The sequence below is a fragment of the Gekko japonicus genome, unplaced genomic scaffold (assembly GCF_001447785.1).
Source record: "Gekko japonicus isolate JY-2015 unplaced genomic scaffold, Gekko_japonicus_V1.1 scaffold3568, whole genome shotgun sequence".
Lineage (NCBI taxonomy): Eukaryota > Metazoa > Chordata > Lepidosauria > Squamata > Gekkonidae > Gekko > Gekko japonicus.
The window spans coordinates 88,037-105,197 of NW_015160333.1; the positions used below are offsets into that span (position 1 = coordinate 88,037).

Below are 17,161 nucleotides of genomic sequence, written 5' to 3' on the forward strand. Positions count from 1 at the left end.
GGGGGGGCTCTGCAACTTACCTGGCTGCTTCTTGCTCCTTGTGGCCCGACTGAGGGCTGCCAGGAGCAGGGGGCGGGGCTTGTTGCATGTGCCCGCCCCCTGGGCTCCTTACTGCCAGAGCTCCGCTCCTGTGCGCTCCCGCAGGAAATGACTCCTGACTGTTCGTAATGACAAAAGTTTGAGTCCAGCGGCACCTTTAAGACTGACAAAGTTTCATTCAAGGGATAAGCGTTCGTGTGCGGGCACGAGGCGGAGGAAGGCACAACGGAGCCCTGAAGGGGGAGTGGAGCGGAAGGCTCCCGTGATGGCTGGCCGGGAGGGAGGTGGTGAGCCCAAAGGGAAGCGGAGCCTCGAAGACGCGGCAGAGGGAGGAAGGCGGCAAGGAGCGGGGCCTTGGCGAAAGGCGGAGGGGACCGTGCCCAGGGCACAGACCCGCTCGCCCACCAGCTGCCCGGGGTCATGTCGTCCTCATGGGCCCCCAAAGGGGCGGGGCGGGCTGGCTTCCTGGTCGGGGCCGGGCAGCGCATCTCGGGCCAGGCAGGGAAAGACAGCAAGTGGGCAGATGGACACTGGAGCAACTGCTGCATGTGTGGCATGGGGGGGGGGAGACTCGGAGACACATGCCCCAGGTGCATTAATTTAATTGGCGCCCCCCCATGCGCCCCAGAGCCCCCCTCCACAAAATAATCCTGGCTATGAGGCTGGGAGAAATGCTTAGGGGCAGAAAATTAGCATGCTTCTTTGGTGAAACGTGTCGCTCTGAAATAAAAGTGTTACCTTGGCAACCGTAGGAGGGCTCCTAGTGTCCCGGCCCCACTGCTGGACCTCCTGAGGGCACCTGGTATTTGAGGGCACCTGGTATTTGTGGCCACTGTGTGACACAGAGTGTTGGACTGGATGGGCCACTGGCCTGATCCAACATTGGCGTCTCTTATGTTATTAGGAGCTCTCAACCTGGGGCAGGTGATGTTCTGTATTCTTGGTTCTTGGGGGGGGGGGCGGGGGGGGGGCTTCTGGTATCCTGGCCCCACTGCTGGACCTCCTGATGGCACCTGGTGTTTCTGGCCACTGTGTGACAGAGTGTTGGACTGGATGGGCCACTGGCCTGATCCAACATTGGTGTCTCTTATGTTCTTATAAGAGGGGATTGGATAAGCATACGGAGCAGAGGTCCATCAGTGGCTATGAGCCACAAGGGATAGATACAAACTCTTAGGCTGGGGTAAGGGATGCTCTGTCTTCTTGGTGCTTGCGGGGTGGGCTTCTAATGTCCTGGCCCCACTGCTGGACCTCCTGAGGGCACCTGGTATTTTTGACCACTGTGTGACACAGAGTGTTGGACTGGATGGGCCCTTGGCCTGATCCAACATTGGCTCCTCTTATGTTCTTATGTACTTACATTTATACAGGAGCTAGCAATTTAGACAACAGAATATTTGGACTGTTCCCTTCATATTTCGTGTAACTTTGATTCTGTATTTGGTGGATTATATATGAGTGTAACTCTGATTCTGTATTTGGTGGATTATATATGAATGTGAATGGATTTTGTAAATACCTATAAGGTTATTAGACTTGTTTAGTATATTGCACACAATTTATACTTCCGTTAAATGATACTGCATATATCGTATGTTTATACACGGTGCTTTCTATTGTTTTTGTATTTATTCCATCGTGGTCCCTGTTTTGTTGATGTTGATGTTGATATATTAAAGTAAAGGTAAAGGTTCCCTTGCTCGAAAGCCAGTCGAATCCGACTCTAGGGTTGCGGTGCTCATCTCCGTTTCAAAGCCGAAGAGCCAGCGCTGTCCGAAGACGTTTCCGTGGTCCTGTGGCCGGCATGACTAAACACCAAGGCGCACGGAACGCTGTTCCCTTCCCACCGAAGCGGTACCTATTTATCTACTTGCAATTTCTTGCTTTCGAGCTGCTAGGTTGGCAGGAGCTGGAACTAGAGACGGGAGCTCACTCCATCATGCAGCACCCGGGTCTCGAACTGCTGAACTACCAACCTTCCACAGCCTGCAGTTCAGCGTCTTAACCACTTGAGCCACCGCAGCTCCTGTTGATATATTAGGGGCAGAAAATTAGCATCCATAGTAGAATAGGAGCTTTAATTTATACAGATGTTAGAACCTGTTCTCCCCTAAACTTAGGGATTGTTCCAAATGCAAACCTCTATCAACTCATAGCTCCAAATTTGAGTAGAGCCATATCCTTGGCTAGATTTAATGTTCTTCCCTCAGCTATCTTATCTGGCAGATTCCAAGGGATTCCCTCTCCTAGCAGGCACTGTCCTTGTATGAAGGACTGTGTCGAAACGGTCTCCCATGTTATCCTCCAGGGCCCTCTCTATCTGGCGTCCCATCGGGATCGTCTGTATCCCATATTAGCCCAACTTTTAGAGACCTCTGATGATTTTAAGGTCCTTTTTTGCTTGACAGCCCAGGTACAGAAATAGTAGCAAAGTTTCTTTGTAGTGCCACGGTCACACGTCCTGATAAGTGATACTATGAATTAGGTTTCATTATGCTGTTACTCTGTTTCTTTATTCTGCAACTCTAATTTTACTCTGCACGGGTTCTGAATTTAAATTATTGTATCTACATCTACAACTGATTGGTTTAACATAGGAAAAGGAGTACGACAAGGATGTGTATTGTCACCCTGCTTATTTAATTTATAGGCAGAGTACATCATGCATAATGCCAGTCTGGATGATTCAGAAGCCGGAATTAAGATTGCTGGGGAAAAGATCAACAACCTCAGATATGCAGACGATACCACTCTAATGGCAGAAAGTGAAGAGGACCTCAAGAGCCTCTTGCTGAGGGTGAAAGAGGAGAGCGCAAAGGTTAGCTTGAAACTCAACATCAAAAAACCAAAGGTCATGGCATCCGGCCCCATCCCTCCTTGGCAAATAGAAGGGGAAGTCGTGGAAGCAGTGACAGAATTAACGTTCCTGGGATCCCAGATCACTGCAGATGGTGACTGCAGCCACGAAATTAAAAGACGCCTGCTCCTTGAGAGGAAAGCAATGGCAAAACTGGACAGCATAATAAAAAGTAGAGAAACCACCCTGCCAACAAAAGTCTGTATGGTCTAAGCAATGGTATTCCCAGACTGTATGGCTGCGAGAGTTGGACCATAGGAAAGGCCGAGTGCTGAAGAATAGATGCTTTCAAATTATGGTGCTGGAGAAGACTCTTAAGAGTCCCCTGGACTGCAAGGAGATCGAATCAGTCAATCCTATAAGAAATCAACCCTGACTGTTCCCTGGGAGGCCAGAGACTGAAGCTGAAGCTCAAATACTTTGGCCACCAAATGAGAAGGGAGCACTCACTGGAGAAGAAGACCCTGATGCTGGGAAAGACTGAAGGTCAAAGAAGAAGGGGACGGCAAAGGATGAGATGGTTAGGCAGTGTTATCGAGGCAACGAACATGACATTGAGCAAACTTCAGAGAACGACGGAAGACAGGAGGGCCTTGGCGTGGTGTGGTCCATGGGGTTGCAAAGAGTCAGACTCGACTGTGTGACTGAACAACAAAAGCAAAATCTACACGTATATGCCAATAAAGTCTTGTCTTCTCTCTGTGTGTGTATACAGATGTTAAGCGTGTAGGTTACTCTGCTGCGGCTTGAACCGAACCGTGCCTCTTTGGGGAAATGTTGCTGTCCCTCGCAGCTCCCCCCCTCCCTCCCGCCGCCCGGCCTCTTCTGAATCACCTCGTAGCTCAAAAGATTATTGCTGTCTGGCCAGATAAACGAGGGAAACATCTGCCAAGCGCCTCGTCAGGGGGAGATCTAGAAGGCAGGTGGCTGAGCCAAGAGGAGAAGTGAATTAACAATAGCGCAGAGAGATGCCTTCATGCCTTCATGTGCGTAGGGAAAGCAGGATTGTGAGTCACACTTGCGCTTCTCTGATTCTGGAAGCAGGCAATATGAATCCGGGAATCAGAATACGTCATGCTAATTATTTACATGTCTTTTATTTCTTAAGAATATTTTTTTGGGTGGGAAATCTATTGCAGAAGAAGGAGGAGGAGGAGGAGGAGATTGGATTTATACCCCGCCCTTCACTACCCAAAGGAATCTCAGAGCGGCTGACAAACTCATTTCCCTCCCCCTCCCCACAACAGACACCCTGGGAGGGAGGTGGGGCTGAGAGAGCTCTGACAGAAACGGCTCTTTTTCAAGAACAGCTCTTATCAGAACTACGGCTTGCCCAAGGTCATCCAGCCAGGTGCAAGTGGAGGAGTGGGGAATCAAACCCGGTTCTCCCAGATTAGAATCTGCGCACTTAACCACTACGCCAAACTGGCTTCTGTACACCAAACGGGCTCCAGAAATAGGCATGAAAAGGGATGGATCTTTCTGCTGAGCAATGAGGGCTAGAAACTTGTACGTCTGTGGGTATTTTTCAGACGTGATTCTCTGGATGCTAAACTACACTGGAGGTGGGAGACCCGGGGCCGATGGGACAAGGCCGTGGACGAGACAGAGCCCTACGTGTTTTGTTTGAAATAAAAACCGGGGCCGCGGAGGCGGCTGACAGATTGAAAACACACATATAAAATCACACCTTGAAAAGGGTTAGAAGCCAAACGAGAACACACCATTAAAGTGCTGCAAAACAAACTAAAATACACAGGACAATAAGATACCCAGGCATAAAGAAACGGTTACAACAGGACAGGAAGGAGGGATCGCTGAGGGAGCACCAGATCGAACAAAAAAAATAAAAGTCTTCCTTCACCAGAAGATGGCAACAGAAAGGGTCAGGTGAGAATAGGAATCCACACCTTTTTTAAGCCTGTGGGGACTTTGGGAATTTCTTAGAGGAGGCGGGCAGTGCCCCCTCAAGATGGCTGCCGCACGAGGCAGAGCCAAACCCAAAATGGCCGCTACAGGAGGCTCCACCCACTTTCTGAAAAAAAATTCAGCAGGCACCGAGGGCAGTTGTGGCGGGTGCTGCGGCACGAAGGCTCCCACCTCCAAGGGCTGAATGAGGATCTCCCGCTATTCTGGTCACCACACCTCAAAAAGGATATTACGGCACTGGAAAAAGTGTAGAAAAGGGCAACTAGACTGATCAAAGGGTTGGAACACTTCCCCTCCGAAGAAAGGTTAAAGCGCTCGGGGCTCTTTCGCTTGGAGAAATGGCGGCTGAGGGTTCACATAGGATGAGGTTTATAAGATGATGCATGGGATGGAGCAGGTTGAGAAAGAAGTCCTTTTCTCCCTATCTCACAATACAAAAAACTCGTGGGCACTCAATGAAATGGCTGAGCGGTCGGGTTAGAACGGATAAAAGAAAGTCCTTCTTCACCCAAAGAGTGATGAACACATGGAATCCACTGCCACAGGAGGTGGTGGCGGCTACAAGCACGGACGGCTTCAAGAGGGAATTAGATAAACGTATGGAGCAGAGGTCCATCAGTGGCTATTAGCCACAAGGTATAGGTAGGAACCATCGGTCTGGGGCAAGGGATGCTCTGTCTTCTTGGTGCTTGGGGGTGGGAGGGCTTCTAGCGTCCTGGCCCCACTGCTGGACCTCCTGAGGGCACCTGGTATTTTTGGCCACTGTGTGACAGTGTTGGACTGGAGGGGCCACTGGCCTGATCCAACATTGGCTTCTCTTATGTTATTAGGAGCTCTCAACCTGGGGCAGGTGACGTTCTGTATTCTTGGTTCTTGGGGGGGGGGGAAGGTGGGAGGGCTTCTGGTATCCTGGCCCCACTGCTGGACCTCCTGATGGCACCTGGTGTTTCTGGCCACTGTGTGACAGAGTGTTGGACTGGAGGGGCCACTGGCCTGATCCAACATTGGCTTCTCCTATGCTCTTATTACAGCTGATCACCAGGTGACAGAGATAGTTCCCCCGGGAAAAATGGCCGCTCTGGGAGTTGGACTCTATGGAATTATGCCCCACCCCCCACTCTCCTCAGGCTCCGACCCAAAAATCTCCAATGCATCCCCATTGGTCAGACTCTGTTCTGTTGCAGTAAGCATGTGAGCGCAGGAACCATGTGGGTGGGTCCGTCATAGCTGATTATTGCCCAGGCAGGGCTGAATGGGAAGAAACAACCCAGCTGGCCTGCCCACGTGGTTTCGGTGCCTGGATGCTTCCCGCAGCTTCATGAGATTGTGTCGTGGAGACGTGGTCCCATCAGTCAGGGGTCATTTCCTGCCGGAGCGCACAGGAGCGGCGCTCCGGCAGTAAAGAGCCCAGGGGGCGGGCACATGCAACAAGCCCCGCCCCCTGCTCCCAGCAGCCCTCAGTTGGGCCACGAGGAGCAAGAAGGAACCAGGTAAGTTGCAGAGACACCCCCCCCCGCCTTCAGTTACAAGCTCTCCCTCCTCTGTGAGGGCAGATCTGCACGTTCCCCGCCCCCAATACCTAGCAATCCAAAACAGTCCAGTGGAGCCTGAGCCCTGGAGCCGGGGAACGAAGGCAAAGTGTCCCATTTCCCAGCCTCCCTCCCCCAGCCCCCCGAGCGGTTCTCCGAAAGGTTCCCCAAACACTCACCGGATTCGGCCACCTTGGCAATGTCCACGCCTTGTTCTGCAGCCATGAAGCCCAGGATGGAGAAAACGACAAAGCCGGAGAAGAAACTGGTCCCGCTATTGATCAATGCCAGGAGGATGGCATCTCTGGAAAGGCCAAGAGGGACAGGTGTCAATCGGAGGATGTGTACAGGCCAGCCAGGGGTGGTGTGGGGGGACGGGCTCATACTGTGGCGGGGGACACGATCGAAACGGGAAAGGCGATCCTGGCAGTGGGGTCCTACGGGGACACCGTGGCCAAAGGACTCCTCTTCCTTTCTCTAGGGAAACGTTTAGTTCCCAGCAGGCCGCAGCCCAATTGGCCAGCTGGGAATAAGATCTCATGAGACCTCCCCGGCGCTAGTCTGGAAGTGGGGGCGTTAAGAGGCCTACTGTAAAGAATAAACCAAATCACGAACTCCCTAGACGGGAGGCTTTTAAGCAGAGTCAAGATGGCCATCTGACAACAATGCTGATTCGGTGGATTCAGGCAGATCGTGAGACGGAGGGCAGGTCGGGCTGAGCCAGTGTTCAGTTCTCGTGGCCTTTTCTTACATGCCCAAAAGAGGGGGGGGGATCTAAACCGACTAAGCACAAATCTCCAAAGGAAGTTTAGAAAACTTATTGAGGGTCAAAAGTTAAAAACATATGTGTGACGGCGCAAATAGCCACACACACGCACACACACACACACATTTTCCGGCACGTGTGGCCAGGGCCTAAGTGTAGAGATGTGAAGGCCCGGAAAAAAACTGGAAAAATTCGGGGGGGAAACGGGTTTTTTCCGTTTTTTTCCTGAAACCTTTTTGTTTTTTTCCGGAAAATTGGAAAATTGAAAAAAGAAAAAAAAATTGACTATGGAATGTTTTATTTTAACATGATGAATAAAATATTTTAAAACAAAGTGTTCAAATATTTTCCAAATAATTTCTAAAATACATATATATGGTATCAGATTGATCTAATTCTGTGCACTGAGGACAAGCAAGTCCTAGGTTACAAACAGAACTCTCCAATGCAAGAACAAGATGCATTTCTTCCTTTAGGAGGTGCGATTGCCAGAAGAAAATAAAAGTTTCAGTTTTGTTTTTGCACGTGGGAGGGTATTCTGTTTGTACTAGTTGTTTGGATACACTATATTTTTAATATGCTAGCTGTGATAATTTCATGCCAAGTAAAAATGTCCATACTCATATTTTATGTTTCTAAAGTAACAGAATGACTTTCAATCTAGAAAAGACAAAAGAAATGTTAATGTAGCATTTTTTCAATTTTTCTGAAAATTTCCATTTTTTTCCGGAAAAACCCAGAAAAAAAAACGGTTTTTTTTCCCGAGCTTCAAAATTTCCGGAAATTTTACATCTTTACCTAAGTGTACAAAAGAGTGTTTATTACAAGGACATATAAAAACCTAGCAGGGGCCCAAATAAAGCCTCATAAAATGTTCAAAGTTACAAATACACACAAAAAAGGAACAGTGCATGACCTGACGCGTTTCGGCTCACGAGAGCCGTCTTCAGAGGTCAGATAGTGCACAATACAACAAGCAACAGAGTCCCCGTAACACGTGTAAGGCAATTAACAATTAATAAAAGAGGACCAAAATTGGAATGTCCCAATATGGAATTGAATGACACACCAAAAGGTTTCTATTTGGGGCCACAAATAGAATGCCGATTGTCACTTTGAGGTCAGGAAGGAATTTTCCTCCAAGCCAGATTAACCGTGGGACCCTTCCACACAGCACAGAGCAGGGGTCACTGAGGGAGAGGTATGTGTGTGTTGGGGGGGACGTAGCTATGAATTGCCTATATTGTGCAGGGGGTTGGACTAGATGACCCTTGGGGGTCTCTTCCAGCTCTTAAGTTTCTGTGTTCACTCCGTAACTGAAAAGGGGGCCCTGCTAGAATGCTTCTTGGGAAGCTTCCCGTCCAAATCACAGCAGGGGACCCGTCAAAGGCTGAGGGAAAAGGCGGGGCAGGGGTGGTGAGTGCGAGACTCTCCCTCTTTAGCTATTCTCTCGTGGTTTTATTGATGAGGAGGTGGAAGCAGGGAGGAAGACCCCCCCCAAAAAAAGGAAGATGGGACTATTCCAGGGGTGCTCAAACTTTCTGAGCCTCTAGGTACATTTGGAATTCTCAGGGCTTTACCCCCCGGGGGAACGCACCGGAACGGAGTTCCAGAACTTCTTCGGCAAAATTCTTTTTAAAACGTTTAAAAGTTTGGGACCTCTTTATCATGGAAAAAAATTACAGATCACGTTCGACAGACCGAGCTTTCCCCGAAAACAACCTTGTTTCTCCCAAAAAAGGGTTCCCATTTCTAGAGTTTGTAACGCCCAATGGTGTCCGACCATACAAGGAGATCGATCTAAAGTTACTTTTCATTTAACTTTCACTTACATCTTTCAGACACCTAATAGCTATATGGACAGGTCATGCAACGATCCTCATTACCTCTAGTAACTCTGAAGTCTTACTAACGCACTACTCCTCACTTAAGGTCTGTTTTGTATACAGTTGACCGCTTTCAAATCTCCTCCGCTATATGTTGCTCTCTTGTATTGTAATTTGAGCTACATTTCTATGTACCTTGAATGGTTGTGTGCTCTGTTCCATTTCATTCTTTAAATTATTAATAAAAGTTAATGATAAAAAAAGTTTAAAAGTCCATGAGTCTTCAGTATAGAGATCGAAAACTTCATTTCCTTCTCGAGAGTTCCAGCAACTCTTCCCAGTTTGGTGTCGTGGTTAAGTGCGCAGACTCTAATCTGGGAGAACCGGGTTTGATTCCCCACTCCTCCACTTGCACCTGGCTGGATGACCTTGGGCAAGCCGTAGTTCTGATAAGAGCTGTTCTTGAAAAAGAGCAGTTTCTGTCAAGAGCTCTCTCAGCCCCACCCACCTCACAGGGTGTCTGTTGTGGGGAGGGGAAGGGGAAGGAGTTTGTAAGCAGCTCTGAGACACCTTTGGGGAGTGAAGGGCGGGATATAAATCCCATCTGTTCTTCTTCCCCCCCCCCCCCAAAAAAGCCCTGGGAATTCTGACACAGCAGCAACAAAATGGCTGCCGCAAAAGGCGGAGCCAACCACGAAAGGATTGCCGCAGCTTAACTTCAGCCACACAGCCCAGATCCTAGTGCTGTGGTGGCCACTGCGGCCAAAGCGACACTGCACAGCCAATCAAAGCTCCAACGGCCAATCAGAAGCCTTTCTGGGCAAGAGCCCTACCTGGCCCCGCCCACTTCCTAGAAACAACTGACGGGCACTGTCAGCAAGTGCAACGGCGCCCACGGGCACCACGTTGGGGACCCCTGGACTATTTGATTTCTGCAGAAAAGCAAAGAGGATTCTGGTGGCACATTAAAGACAAACAAGGTTGTCTCCCGGAAGAAGTGTTCCTGGACTAGAGCCCGCTGCGTCAGCTGACTCTGGAGGAATCCTCCCTTGGAATACGATCTCGTTCATCTTCCAGATTCCACTAGGGGAGGACTGCCAATAACCTGGAGAGAGAAAAATTATATTCTGCCCTTTCAGCAGAGGCTTAACGGGACGTTATTGCCAGGGGATGCTATTTACCTCCGCACCATTAAAAATTTCACTTGCCCATTTCCACGCATCGAAGCTGGGTTCCCAGACCCCGGTGCTTTTCAGCTGGCCAGCAGGGAATAGGGACGTTGCCAGCCGTGTTCCCTCTAAGCTGAGTTAGTGTGAGCTAGCTCACTGTTTTTTAGCCTCCAGCTCACACATTTTTGTCTTAGCTCAGGAAAGATGGCTCCAGAGCAAACTAATTTTATGCAGCAGCCAAACTACCTGCTCACAACTTTAATGCCAGTCGCTCACAAAGTAGAATTTCTGCTCACAGGACTCCACAGCTTAGCCAGGCAACATCCCCAATGTGATGACGTCACCCGGACGTGACGTCATCAAATCACTGATGTCAGGGGGTGACACTCTAGTTATTGGGCAAACTCTATGGTTTTGAAGGCTTCGCGGGCACGGCGGCAGATCCCAGGAAGGACTCAGGAACCCTCTGCTGGATGCCAGGTGGGACCTGGCAACCTTACATCGAAGCCTCCATGAAAGCCAGAGTTGCCAACTCTAGGCTGGCAAATTCCTGGAGATTCTGGGGGCGGAGCCCGAGGAGGGACCTCAGCAGGATATAATGCCAGAGTCCACCTTCCAAAACCCGGCCCTTTTCTCCAAGTGAACTGATCTCTGTTGCCTGGAGATTAGATGAAAGCCCAGGCGATCTCCAGACGCCACCTGGAGGTTGGTAACCAGAATGAAAGCACTACATTTGATTCCAGGGGCACCTTAGAGAAGAAGGAGAAGAAGAGATTGGATTTCTACCCCACCCTTCACTTGGAGTCTCAGAGCGGCTGACCAACTCCTTTCCCTTCCCCTCCCCACAACAGACACCTTGTGAGGTAAAAGAAGAGGAAGAGATTGGATTTCTACCCCGCCCTTCACTACCCGAAGGAGTCTCAGAGCAGCTTACAAACTCCTTTCCCTTCCCCTCCCCACAACAGACACCCTGTGAGGTAAAAGAAGAAGAAGAAGAGGTTGGATTTATACCCCGCCCGTCACTCCCCGAAGGAGTCTCAGAGCGGCTTACAAACTCCTTCCCCTCCCCACAACAGACACCCTGTGAGGTAAAAGAAGAAGAAGAGATTGGATTTATACCCCACCCGTCACTCCCCAAAGGAGTCTCAGAGCGGCTTACAAACTCCTTTCCCTTCCCCTCCCCACAACAGATACCCTGTGAGGTAAAAGAATAAGAGATTGGATTTATACCCCGCCCTTCACTACCCAAAGGGGTCTCAGAGCGGCTGACAAACTCCTTTCCCTTCCCCTCCCCACAACAGAAACCCTGTGAGGTAAAAGAAGAAGAGATTGGATTTATACCCTGTCCTTCACTACCCGAAGGAGTCTCAGAGCGGCTTACAAACTCCTTTCCCTTTTCTCCCCACCACAGACACCCTGTGAGGTAAAAGAGGAGGAAGAGATTGGATTTATACCCTGCCCTTCACTACCCAAAGGAGTCTCAGAGCGGCTTACAAACTCCTTTCCCTTCCCCTCCCCACAACAGACACCCTGGGAGGTAGAAGAAGAAGAAGAGATTGGATTTATACCCCGCCCTTCACTACCTAAAGGAGTCTCAGAGTGGCTTACAAACTCCTTTCCCTTCCCCTCCCCACAACAGACACCCTGTGAGGTAAAAGAAGAAGAAGAAGAGATTGGATTTATACCCCGCCCTTCACTACCCAAAGGGGTCTCAGAGCGGCTTACAATCTCCTTTCCCTTCCCCTCCCCACAACAGACACCCTGTGAGATAAAAGAAGAAGAGGTTGGATTTATACCCTGCCCTTCACTACCCAAAGGAGTCTCAGAGCGGCTTACAAACTCCTTTCCCTTCCCCTCCCCACAACGGACACCCTGTGAGGTAAAAGAAGAAGAGATTGGATTTATACCCTACCCTTCAGTCCCCAAAGGAGTCTCAGAGCGGCTTACAAACTCCTTTCCCTTCCCCTCCCCACAACAGACACCCTGTGAGGTAGGGGGGCCGAGAGAGCTCCGAGAGAACTGCCCTTGAGAGAACAGCTGTGACAGAACTACGACTTGCCCAAGGTCATCCAGCAGCTGCAAGTGGAAGAGTGGGGAATCAAGCCCGGCTCTCCCAGATTAGAGTCCACGCACTTAATCACTACACCAAACTTGCTCTGAGACCAATAGGATTTTTGGGATATGAGCTTTTGAGAGCCCAAGCTCCCTTTGTCAGATATTTTGACCCTCGGAAGCTTAAACCCCAAAATCTAGTTGGTCTCTAAGGTGCAACTGGACTTCCACTGTGCTTCCACTGCAGCCCAACAAGGAACTATTTCTATGAAAGGGACAGAACATTTCTCCAGGTTGTTGGCAACTCAACACTAGACTCCTCTTTATTTTATTACTGGGCATGATTCATGCTTCAGGATGGATGAGGCCACCAGCTAGAGTTGATCAGAAGAAAACTGGCCTGGCTGTGCAGTCCCGTTAGCAACCGTGAGATCTGCCAGAAATCACCAGCCGCTGAAGCTCTTCACTCCACAGAGATGACCATGTTCAGCCACTAATATCTGCTCAACAATATCTGCTCAAAGGACTTCCGCTACTTGGCAAAACGGAAGGGGCGATTCCAAAGCCGGCAAGACTTTTGCCACCTTTTTCAAAATCTCCTGTCAAAGCTCAACAGCTGCAAGGCAGAACTGCCACCTCTGGTTTGGGAAATACCTGGAGATTTGAGGGGTGGAGCCTGGGGAGGGCGGGGTTTGGGGAGGGGAGATGCCTCAGCAGGGTATAATGCCATAGAGCGGGGGGGGGGGAAACTGCGGCTCGGGAGCCACATGTGGCTCTTTCACACATATTGTGCGGCTCCCAGCAGGGCGGCTGGGGACCTCTCTCTCTCTCTCTTTTCTCCCTCCTTCCTTCCTCCCACCCCCCATCAATTTACTTTCTTTCCATCTCCTTCTTTCTTTTCACCTTTCTTTCTCTTCCTCCCTTCCTTCCTCTCTCTTCCTCCCTTCCTCCTCCCCATCTATTTGCTTTCTGCTTGTTTCTCTCTCTTTCTCTCTCCTTCCTTTCCAGTTTCCACCTCTTCCTTTCTTTTCGCCTTGCTTTCTCTTCCTCCCTTCCTTCCTCTCTCTTCCTCCCCCCCCTCCCCATCTACTTGCTTTCTGCTTGTTTCTCTCTCTCTTTCTCTCTCCTTTCTTTCCACCTCCTTCTTTCTTTCCACCATTCTCTCTTCCTCCCTCCCTCCCTCCCCATCTATTTGCTTTCTGTTTGTTTCTCTCTCTTTCTCTCCTTTCTTTCCACCTCTTTCATTCTTTCCACCTTTCTCTCTCTTCCTTCCTTCCGTTCCTCCCCCCTCCTCATCTATTTGCTTTCTTTGTTTCTCTCTCTCTTTCTTTCCACCTCTGTCTTATTCTCTCTCTCTTAGATAAAGAAATATCATTGGACAAATAAATATCATTATCAATATCTGTTTTTACCCCTTTTGTTTTTATTTTTGGCCGTCTTGTTTAAGATTAATAAAAAGCAGATTTGCCTATTTCCCAATAAAAACGTGTGTGATATTTGTTCATGTCTTGTGGCTCTCAAACATCTGACGTTTATTCTATGTGGCTCTTACGTTGAGCAAGTCTGAACGACCCTGCCCTGGAGTTAACCCTCCGAGGCAGCCATTTTCTCCACCCCTCAAATCTCCAGGATCCTGGTTGTCTGGCGATCAACTGTAATAGCAGATCTCCAGGTGCCCGGAGGCTGGTAACTTTTACAGTCATCCATAACTGAAAAGATTACGCTTTTCCTAGCTCGCAGATGATTGGCGACAGGGCTTTTTTGGTAGAAAAAGCCCAGCAGGAACTCATTAGCATAATAGGACACACCCAACAGCAGAAACTCATTTGCATATTAGGCCACACCCCTGATAGCACAGCTCACTGGCATATTAGGCCACACACCCCCATGTTACCAGAAGTGTGGTCATCCAGTCACACCCACCTTTTGCTTCTTATTCTGTTTACTTTGTTGTCCAAACCAGGGCTTTTTTTGTAGCAGGAACTTATTTGCATGTTAGGCCACACACCCCTAATGTAGCCAATCCTAATGACTGTCTGCTGTTAGGTGTGGCCTATTATGCTAATGAGTTCCTGCTGGGCGTGGCCAACTCAGGAGCCAGCCGGAACTCCGTTCCTGTGCGTTACCGCCCCAAAATAGCCCTGATTGGCGATGGGGGGGGGGATTTATGGGGACAACATGAAAAAGCACAACTACGCTATTCCTCCTGGGCCCTGCACCTGTTCCCAGTTTGGGCCGCGTTCACGGGATGGTGGTGTAGGAAATGGGATCTCACTTATAACAATTGTTGTTGAACCGGTTATAGCTGCCCAAGGCAGTGAGAGCCCCCAGTCCTATGGCATATGAGAAAAAGATTTGGGTCCCGGCATCAATCCACACCTGAAAAAGAGAGAGGGAGAGAGAGAAAAAAGAAGACTGAGAAGCAGCACAGGTGGATCCAGGAGTGTCGGCTCCTGTCTCCTGACCCGGCTACTCGACCCGCGTCAATCCCAGGCTGTCGGACGGTCCTAATCAGGCCACGGACAGCTTCCGCTGGCTAATTCCCTGCAGCTCGGAAGTGCGGCTACGGAGGACGGCCAAAAAAAGGTCTACCCCCACCACCACCAGGTCGTGCCTCCCGCTCACCTGAGGGGAAGCCAGTTTGGACCAGTCTGGTTTAAGATAGTAGATTATCCCGTCCTGAGCTCCCGGCAGCATCACCCCTCGGATTAGGAGGATAATCAGCACTACGTAAGGGAATGTTGCAGTGAAGTATACGATCTGCGGGTTGAAAGGGAGAGGCAAGTTATGGCAAGGCCCCGCTCCCCCGCTCCCAGAAAGACCAATTTATTGATTGGCTTTCTTTCCTTCCCACATCTCCTGGTTTTCCCCCAAGGGGGACCTACAGTAGCCTACACTGTTGTCCTTTGCTGTGGCCAGTCCCAAATCCTCAGCCTAACCTACCTTGAAGGGTTGTTGTGAGGATAAAATGGGAAGTGCAGAGAATGATGGAAGCTGCTTTGGGTTCCCTTTGGGTATATCATATAAACAGACATACAAATAAATAAATAACATTGCCCCACATTGTGTTGGCATTCCACCCAGGAGGAGGAGGAGGAGAAGAAGAGGAAAAGGATGATGAGGAGGAGAGGAAGATCGGATTTATACCCCGGCCTTCACTACCTGAAGGAGTCTCAGAGCGTCTTACAAACTCCTTTCCCCTCCCCCTCCCCACAACAGGCACCCTGTGAGGTAGGTGGGGCTGAGAGAGCTCTTGACAGAACTGCTCGTGAGAGAACAGCTCTGACAGAATTATGGCTTGCCCAAGGACATCCAGCAGCTGCAAGTGGAGGAGTGGGGGAATCAAACCCGGTTCTCCCAGATTAGAGCACTTAACCACTACACCAAACATAAGAGAAGCCATGTTGGATCAGGCCAGTGGCCCATCCAGTCCAACTCTCTGTGTTACGCACCGGCCAAAACCCAGGTGCCATCAGGAGGTCCACCAGCGGGGCCAGAGCTCCAGAAGCCCTCCCACTGTGACCCCCCCCAAGCACCATGAATACAGAGCATCACTGCCCCAGACAGAGTGTTACCATGTAGCTAAGAGCCACTGATGGACCTCTGCTCCATACGTTGATCCAAGCGGCTTATGCTTGTAACCACCACCACTTCCTGTGATGCTGACCGCATGGTTCAGTTCTCCATGTGGAAGCATCATGTACACTAATTCCACGCAGGGTGTCGTGTGGCTGCAAGTCAGTGCCACAGGGCATCCATGCTCAAGAGGGCTCTCCTGAACAGGCAACAGAGCTGCACTGTACTAAATGACCCACAAAGTTGCTCGGATAAATGATCAGGGATGGTGGTCTATGCGACGGTGTATAATTTGCTTTAAGTAGGATCCCGCTATGCAGGGGTCATTTCGTAGAAAAAGAAGCTCATTAGCATGACTCATTAGCATAACTTATTTGCATATGCCACACCCCCTGACATCACCAGAAGTGTGTCAGAAGGCAACACCCACCGCTCAGGCTCCACTGGACTGTTTTGGATAGCTAGCTATTGGGGGGGGGGGGAACATGCAGATCTGTCCTCGCAGAGGAGGGAGAGCTTGTACCTGAATAAAACCTGTTTTTAAAGGTGTCATTATATAAATCTATATAAATAAATAAATCGAGCCCTGACCTGGAAAGCAGAGCACAAGTCCGATCTCATCAGATCTCAGAAGCTAAGCGGGTACTTGGAAGGGAGACCTCCAAGGAATACCAGGGCTGGGACGCAGAGGCAGGTTATCAACCCACCCAGGGGTCATTTCGTAGAAAAAGAGGTGCAGGAGCTCATACCTCATTAGCATAACTCATTTGCATATGCCACACCCCCTGACATTACCGGAAGTGTCTCAGAAGGCAACACCCACCACTCAGGTTCCACTGGACTGTTTTGGATTGCTAGCTATTGGGGGGGGGAGTGTGCAGATCTGCGCTCACAGAGGAGGGAGAGCTTGTACCTGAATAAACCCTGGTCTTAAAGGTGCCACTGGACTGTTTTGGATGGAGCTCCACTCCTGTGCGCTCCTGCAGGAAATGACCCCTGCCGCTATGTAATTTTTCTGCATCATTTAACGTGTCGTGTTAAGAGTTCTGCTTCGCTTCAGTTCTCTTTCCAGACTTCTGGTTGGTTCGACAACCCTAAGTCCCCTCGCAGTGTTCACTGAATGTCCCGTCCCGTGGGCGGCACTGACTCGCTCTACTGTCACCCACCCAGCGCTCAAGTGAGAAAGGCAGACGACAGAGCAATAAATCTATATAAATAAATAAATCGAGCCCTGACCTGGAAAGCAGAGCACAAGTCCGATCTCATCAGATCTCAGAAGCTAAGCGGGTACTTGGAAGGGAGACCTCCAAGGAATACCAGGCCCGGGACGCAGAGGCAGGCAATAGTAAGCCACCTCTCTGAAAAGTCCAAGCCCCACTAGGGGTTGCCAGAAGTCAGTCATGACTTCCAGGCACACA

The 17,161-nt window shown here is 49.8% G+C and overlaps 1 protein-coding gene across 1 annotated transcript in view; it reads right to left on the reverse strand.

Moving 5' to 3' along the window:
* LOC107115512 (sodium- and chloride-dependent creatine transporter 1) overlaps positions 1-17,161 on the reverse strand; it is a 57,434-nt gene that overhangs the window by 33,597 nt on the left and 6,676 nt on the right. The window contains exons 4-6 of the mRNA XM_015417237.1: positions 14,793-14,927; positions 14,443-14,546; positions 6,534-6,658 (exon numbers count right to left, since the gene is read on the reverse strand). Coding sequence (XP_015272723.1) covers positions 6,534-6,658; positions 14,443-14,546; positions 14,793-14,927 — 364 coding nt within the window. The remainder of the gene's footprint in view (positions 1-6,533; positions 6,659-14,442; positions 14,547-14,792; positions 14,928-17,161) is intronic.